Source organism: Trichosurus vulpecula, chromosome 7 (assembly GCF_011100635.1).
Source record: "Trichosurus vulpecula isolate mTriVul1 chromosome 7, mTriVul1.pri, whole genome shotgun sequence".
In the NCBI taxonomy this organism is placed as follows: domain Eukaryota; kingdom Metazoa; phylum Chordata; class Mammalia; order Diprotodontia; family Phalangeridae; genus Trichosurus; species Trichosurus vulpecula.
In genome coordinates this window covers 75,577,944-75,590,624 of record NC_050579.1, presented here as the reverse complement: position 1 = coordinate 75,590,624, position 12,681 = coordinate 75,577,944, and the positions used below count along the sequence as shown (strand labels likewise).

The 12,681-nt window shown below is 34.7% G+C and overlaps 1 protein-coding gene across 1 annotated transcript in view; it reads right to left on the bottom strand.

Moving 5' to 3' along the window:
• DPYD (dihydropyrimidine dehydrogenase) overlaps positions 1–12,681 on the bottom strand; it is a 1,113,082-nt gene that overhangs the window by 586,784 nt on the left and 513,617 nt on the right. Inside the window, exon 10 of the mRNA XM_036769110.1 lies at positions 10,167–10,336. Within this exon, the coding sequence (XP_036625005.1) occupies positions 10,167–10,336 (170 nt within the window). The remainder of the gene's footprint in view (positions 1–10,166; positions 10,337–12,681) is intronic.

The window sequence follows — 12,681 nt, the reverse complement described above, 5'->3', positions numbered from 1 at the left end:
GCTTTTTGCCACTTGAATGTGGTGACTTTCTTATTAGTTAAACCTTTCTAGGAAATGGTGACAGAGTTAATGTCTTGAATTTGGCCATTCCTATTTTTATAGAATCAACTATTTGCATACAGATGATAGGTTGGAACTGCTATAATAACACACAGTTATCTTCTCCTAATTGTTATCCTACCAGCACAGGCCCACTCAGAACGGCGTGCCTACGTCAGAGAAGGTGCTGTGTTGTATAAGCAAAGCAGAATTGAAACAGCTCAAAGGAAACACAGGATTCACAGATTTAGAGTATCCGCCCCAAATGATTACACAGACTATTTGTGCCTGATCTGTGGTAGAGCATTCAAAGCTCACATTGGTCTGATCAGTCACAGTCTGACACATTGAAACTTGACTCTAGCAGAGTGATGTCATTTTGGTACTCTTCAAGCATGAAGGTCAACAACTACCCAACCAAACAAACTGATTTGATATTTACTTTGACTTTTGCTCTATTTGAAAATATAACTACATATCGACACCTGATTTTAAAACAACTGCTATATCTATAACTACTTCATGTTAGTTAAGATATAATTCAATTTATTTTTTTCTAATACAGTTTTGTGTTCACCACATCCTGTATTTTCCATATCTCTTCTTGAATAAAGTATTAATTCTACAAAAATGAAAATTCTGGGAATTCTAAATGTTTTTGACCATTTTTATTTCTTGAGTCTAAATCATATTTTCCTACATATTTTCATTTGTTGGTTTATGAAGCTTGTGCCCACCTTTGCACTAAAGTCACTGAATATTCAGATTTATATTGATGAAGTTTGAAGGATTAAAACAAAGGGGACTAGAGACATTCATTGGTCCCTTCCAACCTAGTGGTTATAAAATCCTTCTATTCTTCGTCTTCTACAAGGTGAAATCTTCTTCAGTAATCTTGACCTCAGTAATTACCCACTTCAAGAGGGAGTAACCACATAGTTGTTCAATTGTTTCAGTTGTGTCCAGCTTGTTATGATCCCATTTGAGGTTTTCTTGGCAAAGATACTTGAGTATTTCTCCATTTCCTTCTGTAGTTCATTTTATATATGATGACATTGAGGCAGTGCTAAGTGACTGCCTTGGGTCACATATCTAGTAAATGTCTGATGCTGGATTTGAACTCAGGTCTTCCTGACTTCAGGCTCAGAGCTCTATCCATTGCTCCATCTAGTTGCCAGTGAGTAACTACATATGTTAGCATAAGATGTGTCTTGTGCCTTTAGAACCGAGGTCCTTTATTTATCTTCCCAATTGAAACTTTTGAGGACATTATCCAATTAGTTGTAGCCTCTTTACTAATTCTAACTTATACGAGAATGTTAATATGGATGTGGTTCATTTCATATAATAGGGTATCAATTTCTTGTCCATGTGATAAAAATCACCAAGTACCAAGAGTTAATTTCTTCAGATGGATAAGAACTATTTGGCTCTGCCTCCTTCTCTACTGCATCACAACTCTTACTTCAGAAGTTGTAAGGGTCTTCAGAGAACTGGGGATCATTTTGTGTTTGGGGTTATTTCATAGGTCCCTGTAGCCAGAAAACAATCTCACTATTAGCTTTTCTATAATTAGGTATGGTGATGGATATCCCACTACCATATGAATCATATTTTTTAAATGGGCATGCTACCATGGCAAATGCAAAGGCTGGGAATCATTACCCTTTTCATAGAAAGGGTAATGCTGCTTTTTGAGGACCATTAAAAGATTACTCACGACAATAGTCAAACAAGAATTTTCTACACTTTACTTTAAAAATAGATACTTTGCCAGACCCCTTTTCAGGAAATTTGCTTGTATACTACATTTATAGCAATGAGTACAAAAAATGGATGAATTATACCCAAAAATGCCATCCCTAATGCTTATTGTCCTAAAGCCTTCTCCCAATGCAATAAATTTGTTTAGAACAAAGTATATAGTCATGAGATATTTGGTAAATTGATTTTGTAAGTTGAGAGGAGTACATATTGTCAACCTTGCAGGTATTCCCAAGAATTGGAACAGAATCTATTTCAAAGTTTTTGAAAACAGTTAATACCTTTAGTATAATAATAAAAAGTGAAATATACTACTGATGGTTCCTATGTTATCCACAATCCTTTTTGTTTACTTAACATTTTAGTAACTTTGTGTACTGTCATATATAAAAAATAGAGCTATTTTGTAATAACAATTATTATTATAATTTGCATTTATATAGCACATAAGCATCTCAAACTACATGTATCATCTCATTTGAGCCTTACAACAGCCCTATGAATTATATACCATTACTATCCTTATTTTACAAGCTGAGGAAAATTCTAATCACCTAATCACTATATGTATGAGGTTGAACTCAAATCTTGATTTTACTGATATCCATTCTAGCAGTGTTATATCCAGTATGCAATGTCTCTCCACAATGCAGTCTCTCTTGCTCGCCCTCCCCCCACATACACATACTAATTTATTTGAACAACTTTTTCAAAATGTAAGTTCGTCTGACATGACTGTATTTCCAAGTAGTTTTTATTGACAATCTACTTAGACATTTTATACTTTCTCTATACTAGATATACATTTTCCTTATCAATTAGAAAACTGTAAAATCAAGTAATTTTAGGGCTGAAAGATTTGAGCATTAGAGACCAACTAGTCAAAATTTATCTTTCTATAAATAAGGAAAATGGACTGAAGGCAAGCCCAATAATTTGCCCAGGGTCAAGATAACTTGCTAATTTGTAATTGACTCAGGACTTGAGCTCATCTCTTCATATTCAGTCAAGAGTTCTTTCAGCTACATCATCCAGTCTCCACACACCATACTTAATTCTATTGTAGACATAGAAGTGTTTAAATAGTTTTATCCTAAGGAAGACATCTTCTACTAACCTAAGGAATCAAATTCCTATGTATTTTATCAGGAGTCAATTTTAGAGTTATCTCTGTAACATAAGACAAGTTATTTTTTGCAAGACTCATTTTTACCAACTACACAGATACTGTGAGAGATCAAATTTAAATGATTTATAATTATCAGATACTATAGAAATGCTATAGATTAGAGCCTTATTAGTTTCAGGGGAGTCTTCGAACTTATAGCAGCTATTTTCTTGTTTTACAAAAAGTAAACTTTTTTTATTGTGAACTTAACAATTATCCACAAAAATAAAACTTTCAATGTACAAAAGACAGAAAAAGGGATTGAATAACAAACTGTGAATCCCTGTTATACATATGTTGCTTTATGTGTATGTGGATAAATATTCTATACTTATTTATAGAACATGTATTTAATATATTATATGCTGATGCATTAAGAATTAAAATATTAAATAACATAAAATATATTAAGATAATCTATATTTTAGATATTACAATGTTTTACATGTACATTTATATCTGTATACGTAAAGCTGAACAAGGAAGTGACAAAATTGTCCAATTTATGTCACCTTCTGTGTCTGTTTTGTTTTGTGCACTAAAACATTTGATCATTGATAAGTGGTCAAAGGATTCTCATATCAGTAGTTATTTAATAAAATAGTATGAGTCATATTTATATTAATATTTAATTTATATTAATATAAACACACAAAAGATAAATTAAAATGTAAAAATGACTATATCATAGAATGTTATTTTAAATATTTAAGAGTATTCTTGCTAAAAGTGATTATTTAGAATCATAAGCAAGCCAAAGAGAAACTTAGAAGCTATTTTATATAACTGTGAGCATACAAATAACCAACATCATCTATTTCTTGAATGCTATATTAGAAGTTTCATTCAACCACAATGAAATATATTGGTTTGATGCCATAAGAATAGATAAGCAAGTCTTGGCCGAGAGATCAGGCATTTTGTAACCTGTTAAATGTATAGAGCAGGGGTCCTTTGCCCTTTTCACTCAGAAATACCCTTGTCTAGCACAGTAGCTAATGCAACTGTAGAAAGTAAAGATCATTAAAGTCACCTAGTGATGACTCTTGTAACTTGATGGGCAACCCAGTCTTGCATCCCATCAGACATCTTGGAAATCTATTATCTTCTCATGACAATGCTAAAAGCACTACTCCTAGATTCCTGTCATATTACCAGAAGATTTAGATTACAATAACAGAATCTTGATATGTACTTGGGCTAATCTTCTCTATGCTATAATAATCAGTGTATACCAATTCTGAGTCATAATAAGGATAGACACAACAATTCCCACCATCATCCCTTAGTTTTCACTTGTCAAACTGGCACATTAAATATTGACCTTCTTGTTCTCTTCCAGACATTCTGAACTGCTTAAAGCACCCATAAATTTTTATCAGATCTGTCAACAGCTTTAGATACTCATATTTGGGGGATTCTGTTATCCTGAGAAATTTAATCTCATCTGTTTGACTTTGCAGAAAGGACTGGAGGGAATTATTAATGGATTTTCCCTCATCTTAGAGGATAGTGCTGAACAATTTCTTGGATCTCCGAAGACTTTCAGTGAGATGCTCTAGTTTGTTAGAGCCCGTTTGTGTGTGTATGCATGTGTGTGTGTGTGCGTGTGTGCATGTGCATGTGTATGTGTGTGTATGTGTGTGTGCGTGTGTGTGTGTGCACGTGTTGCTTCAGGAGGAAATGAAAGACATTTAGAACTACAATTGTATGTATAAAATAGTTATGCTTCTATGTCTTCTTTTCATCAGATTTGGATCCTCTGGTTTCATACTCCCTTAACAAGGAAAGAAAATGCTACATAAAAGTTGATGAAATCCATGGAAACCATGCTTATCGTTGTTTATAGGAACAGGACATGGTTGTATCCACAATAGCTATTAGTGTTTAGGGTGCATTTTCTAGCCTTCAGAGGAAATAGTCTTTAGATATAAATTTATACTTCAAACTCTGTAGTACATAATATGCAATGTCTGAGTTCCTCCAGAGTGAAACTTTGTGCTAGTCATTTATGTATTTACCACTTGTAGATTAGAGAAATTTATTGGCCTTGGTTTCTATATGCCTTAAACATTACTCTCCCACTGTATATCTTAAACATTATCCCCCGCCTTGCCCCAAATGTGTCTGGTAAAATAAACTATACCTTCTAATATTTATATGTCAAAAATGAATACAAGAAGCTAATAAAACCATGGGAAAAATGTCCTTATTCTTTTTCTCTATTTGTAAAGTACTAATCACTATCAATTCAGGTGGTAGACAAGCATCATTTTCTAAATGAAAAACATTAAAATCATGGATGTTGTATTAGCTGTCAAACAAAATATTTTATTCCCCAAAAAATCATTACAAAATTTGAGATCGGTAAGGCTACTCTCTTGAGATATAAAATCCTCTGACCTGATCAAATGATTTTAGAGTAAATGGATTTGATACTTGGTGACTTTCATGTTTTACGGTTTGCAGAGAGAAGTGGGGATAGGGTAAGAATAGAAGGAGTTAAACTATTTTGGTTTAATGTCAAATTCTTTATACTGCTAAAGAACACTTACCCTTCACCAGAATTCAATGAAAGCTAGGTGTCCTGATTTTTTTTAAATGGAATAGAATGGAATCTGTGAGCTATAGTCTGATAAGCTCCAAATGGACTTCTGGCAAAATCCTAGAAGGCATTTTAAAGGGACAGTTGGTAAACAACTGTAAATTAAGAAAGGACCATGAAGAACCAGCATGACTTGATGACATAATAATCAGTTCATGTAAGATTATTCTTTTTTTTTTCCTTTCTTGGGATGGTTACTAGACTAATAGATTAGGAAAATGTTGTAGAAATAGTTTAACTACATTTTTGCAAAACATGGGATATCATTTCTTCTGCTATTCCCATGGGCTGGATGATGTATGATGAGTTAGATTCAAAAACTTGTTGAATTGCTAGTCCCAAAGAGTAACATTAATAGCATTGTGCCAGTTTGGAAGGAGGTCTCAAGGGGATGTACCAAAGTTCAGTGCTTAACCCTCTGCTACTTAACTTGTTTTAATCAGTGATTTAGCATAGTGCTTGGTATATAATGGCAGCTTAGTAGAAGCTTGTAGATTGATTGATGGATAGGTGGTTGGACTGATGGAAGTTTAGATACCGTGCTTATCAAATTTGCTAGAGGGACAAGACTAGACAATACATGGGATGACAGCCTAGATCCCCCAAATATTTGGACAGTCTGGAACTACGTAAGGAGAAATTTAATAGGGATGTATGTAAAGTCTTATACGTCTACTATATTTATACTTTTGGTACCAAAAAAAATTCTGTTTTATAAGTAGAAGCCAAGGCCAGGAACCATTTTTTTTTCTAAAAGAGATTTAAGGGTTGTAATAAACTACAAGATAAATTTGAGCAAATGGTGTGATGCGGCAGCCTTCAATAGAGGGATATTATATCTAAGATATTTTTGGCATCTCAAAGATTGTAGCGAGATGGCACAGTAGATAGAGTGCTGGACTTGGAGTCAGGAAGAGCTGAGTTCAAATCTTTCAGCAGATACTTATAGGTTGTGTTACCTCGGACAAGTCAGGTGACCTGTTTGTCTCAGTTTCCCCATCTATAAAATGAGGATAGTAATAGCACCCCTTTCAGGATTGTTGTGAGGATTAAATGATATGATAATTGTACGGTGCTTAGCACGGTACCTGGTATATAGAAAGTGCAATATAAATGCTAGCCATCATTGTTATTATTATTATTATTATTATTATTAACAATAATTACAATTGCAGTCAGTTCTGGGTATCACAGTTTAGAAAGGGTATTGATGAATTGAAAAGGATATAAAGAAATGGGATAAAAAGAAAAAAAAAGATGATAAAGGACCTCAAATCCCTGACTTGAGAAAAATCACATTAAGGGACTGTGAAGAAGAGAAGAAATGGAAGGGGGCATGATAGTTGTCTTTAAATATCTAAAGGGCTATACTATAGGAAAGGAATCAGACTTACTTTGCTTGAACCTAGAGGTCAGAGGAGGTGCAGCTATGTGGTCCTGTGGATAGACTGCCAGGCCAGAAGTCAGGAAAACTCATCCTCCTGACTTCAAATCTGGCCTCAGACACTTACTAGCAGTGTGATCCTAGGCAAGTCACTTAACCCTGTTTGTCTCAGTTTCCTTATCTGTAAAATGATCTGGAGAAGGAAATGGCAAACCACTCCAGTATCTTTCCCAAGAAAACCTAAATGGGGTCACAAAGAGTCAGACACGACTGGAACAACTGGACAACAAAAGGACAGAACTAGGGCAATACTAAGATGACAAAAGGAAAATATAACCTTGAAGTTTTAAGGGAAAAAAATTTAAAATATGAGTTATGTAAAAGCAGAATTAGTTTCCTCATGAGTTAGTGGGTTCTTCCTCACTAGTCCTTATGCAAAAAAAAAAAACTGGATGACCATTAGGTACGTTCTTAAGAGAGATTCATGTTCTATAAATCTGATTTGAATTGTATCAAAGAAAATAATATATCTAATGCATGCTGCAGGCCTTAAAGTGTTATATAATATGAGATATTATGTTATGATTTTTAGGTACAAATTGTATCAGATGGCTTCCAACTCTGAGATTCCTTGATTTTGTGATTATTAATCTATTAAAGGATTTAAGTTTTTATAGAGTATCAGAAAACATCTTTCTGACTTCTCCATACTAATAGCTTTTTACCACTACAAGGGAGTCCAACAGTGAGGGAAGACGTGGGAGTCACAGAAATCAGTTCTATTCAACCAACATTTTTAAATGTCTAGTACTGTGTCCTAGGGCAAGGGGGGTTTCAAAAATTAAATTAGTGATACAGTTTATGACTTCAAGAAATATACATTCTACTATGCCCACAAGTACTAATATGTGGGAAGATGTGGGAAGAACCTGATATGGGAGGAACAAAGGCACTTAAGACCCCTTGGTGCCTCTGCAACTTGAGAATGAACCATTACTTCCATGCTCCCAAACCACCTGAAGAGCTAGAACTATCGCTTAAAGTAGAAGGTACTGGCTATTTACATTGCCAAACAATTGATAATAACATGTGGCACTGACCTAGGGACAGATATTGTAGACTTCATCCAGTCCTGACGCAATATCAGGCCCTGATTTAACCTCTCGAGGCCTCTCTCGTTTCTGGCTCCATCTCCTTGCTTAGGACCCATGAAACGTAGCTCCCTGACATCAGATCCTTGAAACATTCAGCTCTTCAGTTTGATATTAAAGATTCTGGTTCCCTTAGACCTTGGTCCTCTTGGGCACTGGCTCTTACTTCCTATACTTATACTACAGCAATAGTTCTGCCATCTGTCAATCATATGATTCCCCTTTCTTTCGGGAGCCATTTCTTAAGGCACCATTTCCAGCCCTGTGCCACAAGACAGGCGACAACACTACCCACAAATTGTCATGGGAAGGCAGATATGATGTAAAACCATGGTTAAGTTGGCACTGACACTTCACTAGAGTTACCCTCCTTCTGACACCTCCCAATGAGTGATTCCCTTTTTGCTGTCCCCCTTACTGTTGTCTATCAGTAACAGACACAGAATGTAGGAAACAGAAAGGAAGATTTCCAAGAATGTGTATTTATTGCAATTGACACCATAATGTAGGAAGCCAGATGCCATTTTGACTTCCCACTATGATTAATTTGTTGAATGGTTAATCCACATATGAGCAAGCAATAGGTGATGGACCAACCATTAATAAAATTTTGCAATGGTGCACAAAGTGCTGAACTTGTAATCAGGAAGATCTATATCCAAATTCTACTTCAGAAACATACTAACTTTGTGATCTTGGGTAAGTCACAAGGTGTCTGACTCAGTTTCTTCATTTGCAAATTGAGGGCAATAATATCCCCTAACTCCCAGAGTTGTTGTGGGTAGTGAGGAACAAATGAGATTATATACTTACATATGTGTATACCTATCTCCTTATATATGGAAAGACATAGTAAGTACAGTATATTAAATATATAGTGAATTTCTTGAGAACAAGCATTGTATCTTTCTTTTTTCTTTCTATATTCTAGCATGCTAGGGCACAGTACTATTTATGAATATTCATTGAATTGAATTGATTTCTGTGACTTCCACTCCTTCTCTCATCACTCTATCTATCTATCTATCTAGTTTTTTTTTGCAAACCTTAAAGTACTATATAAACCCTGGTTATTAACATTATTTAGAAAATTCCCATTTTAAAAATATGCTCATATATGTAATTTCAATGGGATGCAACAGAATGGAACCACCCCGAAAGTTCACTCACATCCTATTTAAATGAAATCATTTTCATTCTAAGGTAATTCACAATAAGATTTCATTAAGGAATTACTTTAAAGGGGGTGTAAATTTTAAGTAAGAGGAGACATCAATTATTCATATACAATAACATAACAGGAGAGTGTATTGAGAGCAAATCATTTCTTGCTTGTGATCTAAATAAATACATTTTTATAAGTATAGCTTGCTACAAATATAATTTTTTAAATGCATAGAAATAACTGAATACAGGGGTTGCAAGGGACCTCAGAAGTCAGATATTCCAACCTGTACCTGTATCTCTTCTAGTAGGTCTAGAACTTGGCTGTTTATTTGGAAGATTCAGTTTTTCCACTTAAACACCTCCATTTAGTGAGTTTTTTTTTTTGCTTATGCAGAAATTTGATAAAAGCCTCTTTAAAACTTCTGCTCATTGTTCCTTATTTTCCCCTTTGGGGCCAAGCCAAACACGTCAAATAGCAGCCCTTTATGGCTATTCTTATAGGACTGTTTTAATGCTTCCAATTACTAAATTCCAGTAAGGCCCACACATTTCATGGACAGTGCTGATTATACCGAGGACTTAACAAATTCTAATGCTATTAGAGGGAGATAAACCATTTCAAAGGTATTAGCACTGAGAACAAGAATCAATCCTATTCATACAGAGATAAATTAAATTCCTCATTTTTATCCAAATCAGTGTTATGGATTTGATTTTGCTTATGAATGCCTGAATTAGATGAAACAATTAGGATTCCAAACCCCTTTAACTCTCATCTGCAAATTTCAAGACCAGCCCAATGACTTAAATAGAGCACTATATGTTAACAGTTCATCTCCTAAAATCTCTCCTCTTACAACTCCATATTTTCTGATGGTTCCATTTTACCTCCTCTGGGACGGCTCTTATATTAACAAAGCCTTTCCTGAAGACAACGAACACGCGGCGGGCTCCACACCGTAAAGCAGATGTTGCACAGTCAAAAGCAGTGTCTCCAGCGCCAAGTACAATCACAGCTCCCTGTATCGATGGCAATGGGGAGTGACAGGCACACATTCCTGAATGATGAAAGGAAAACCCCATTTTCAAGTAGAAAAACCATTTCTGCATGACAGCTCAAAAGATACTTGTACTCAAAGCAGTGTAAAATTGCATCTTGCAGTTTCCAAGGATGGAGTGTCACTATCAAATTATTCTGCTTCACTGAAAGACAGTTTTATTCCCATTTTAAAAATATGCTCATATATGTAATTTCATAGTCACTACACTTAGCAGCAGTGCCTTCTCTCTCTTCCTTTTAGAGGGTCATGGACTAAATTACATTTTAAAGGTTCGAGGCTAAGCCAAACTGGAATCAACCAATTAAAACTATACTCTTTCAGGTTCTGATTCATAGTCTTATAATTGGCTTCATCATATCTTTGTTTGACAAATGACAAATTGTCCTTATGTTTGGGGAAAAAATGATCCTTGGTTGTTTACAAAAGCCTTTGATTTTGATATTGTCTAGTGAGACTACTTAACTACATCAGTATCTCCTTGTATTAAGTTTAGTAAACTGCAAAAAAAAAAAAATCCAATAGCCTCCATAAGTTCCATTTATATCATTGTCCTTATGAGTCACATGCTTTGACAACTGAACGTGCGACAACTATTTTCTTGAAGCTGTTCTCCTAAGTAAACTGTCTAAAAGTAAAATCAAATCATGCATCTCGTATATGGGTTTTCTCTCTTTAAATAGCAAAGTAAAGGAATTATGAGTTCCAATGTGTCCATTTGGAAATGGCATCTATTTGAAGATTTTATATTCTTATAGAGATTCTCACGGAAAAGGAAAAAAAAAACGGTAAAATGCAGGTGGCTTCTATATATTAGATAGTACTTTATATTGAGTTAAATACAACTAACAGCTGATTAGATAAATTATAGTAATTTTAAGAATGGCAGCATAGAGAGTTTAAACCCCTAATCTCAATAAATGTAATCATTTTGCTCAGAAGAGTTTGTATTTGAGATCCAACAATCACCACTATTTAATTCTCAAATTTTTTGCTGCATCCATTATGAATTTTCACAGTGAGAGTTGAAGAAGTACATATAGTAGTTTCTACTGGGAAGATCACTAGGGGAATAAAAAATCCTTAGTTTTAGAATATCTGCAGTAAAAGCATCCAAATATAGAATCTCCTTTCCTTAAATGATGTGTGTAATACACTAGATGAGGTCCTACCAACCCCCACTTAGGTATTTGTCTCTGGGTCCTGGCACTCAGGTGTGTTATTAGCATATATCTTAGGATATTTCAGCTCCCCTCCAACCCTCCTCAAAGAAAGTAAAGCTTTAAGTTGCTCATTTATTTTAAAAAATGAAGGCTTACTGGCCACAATACAATTAGTCTAGTCATGCTGTAGACAATATCAGCCATATCTTTTATAATGTCCTACTTATATTTTATGAAGTGGTATCACTTAAGGACTAGATAGCAGGAACATTATCTGTACTTTATTTGAAGGGGAAGTGCTTTTATTTTGTTGTTATTGTTGTTATAATCCCGGATAGTGCTGTTTTCACCCTTTCAATGGTTTTTCTTTTTTTTAATCAATGATCTTTTATTTTTTAAATAGCATTTTTATTTTTTTTCCCAATTACATGTCAAGATAATTCTAAGCATTCTTTTTTTTTAACAAGATTTTGAATTCCAAATTTTTCTCCCTCTCTCCCTCCCCTCCCCTCTTCCTAGAGTGGTAGGCAATTTGATATAGGTTATACATGTACTTTCATGTAAAGCACATTTCCATGTTAGTCACAGTTAGTCACAGAAGAAACAGATCAAAAGAAAAAAATGAAAAGAATAAAATAAGTAAAAAAGTTTGCTTTGATCTGCATTCAGAGTCCATTAGTTCTTTATCTGGATGTGGATAGCATCTATAGCATTCATGAGGGAAAACTTTCATGAGTTCTTTGTATTTGTCTTGGATCACTGAGTTGCTGAGAAGAGCTGAGTGTATTTGTAGTTGACCATCACATGATGTTGCTGATACTGTGTACAATGTTTTGCTGGTTCTGCTCACTTCACTTTGCATCAGTTTGTACAAGTCTTTCCAGGTTTTTCCAAAATCTACCTGTTCATCATTTCTAATTGCACAATATTATTCATTACATTCAAATACCATAGTTTGCTCAGCCATTCCCCAATTGGTGGCATCCCCTCAGTTTCCAATATTTTGCCACCACAAAAAGTGCTATGAATATTTTTGCAAATGTGGGTCCTAATTTTTTATTCTCTCTATGGGATATAGACCTAGTAGTGGTATTGCTGGATCAAAGGATATGTATGCACAGTTTGGCTGCCCTTTGGGCATAGTTCCAAATCACTCTCCAGAATGGTTGGATCAATTCACAA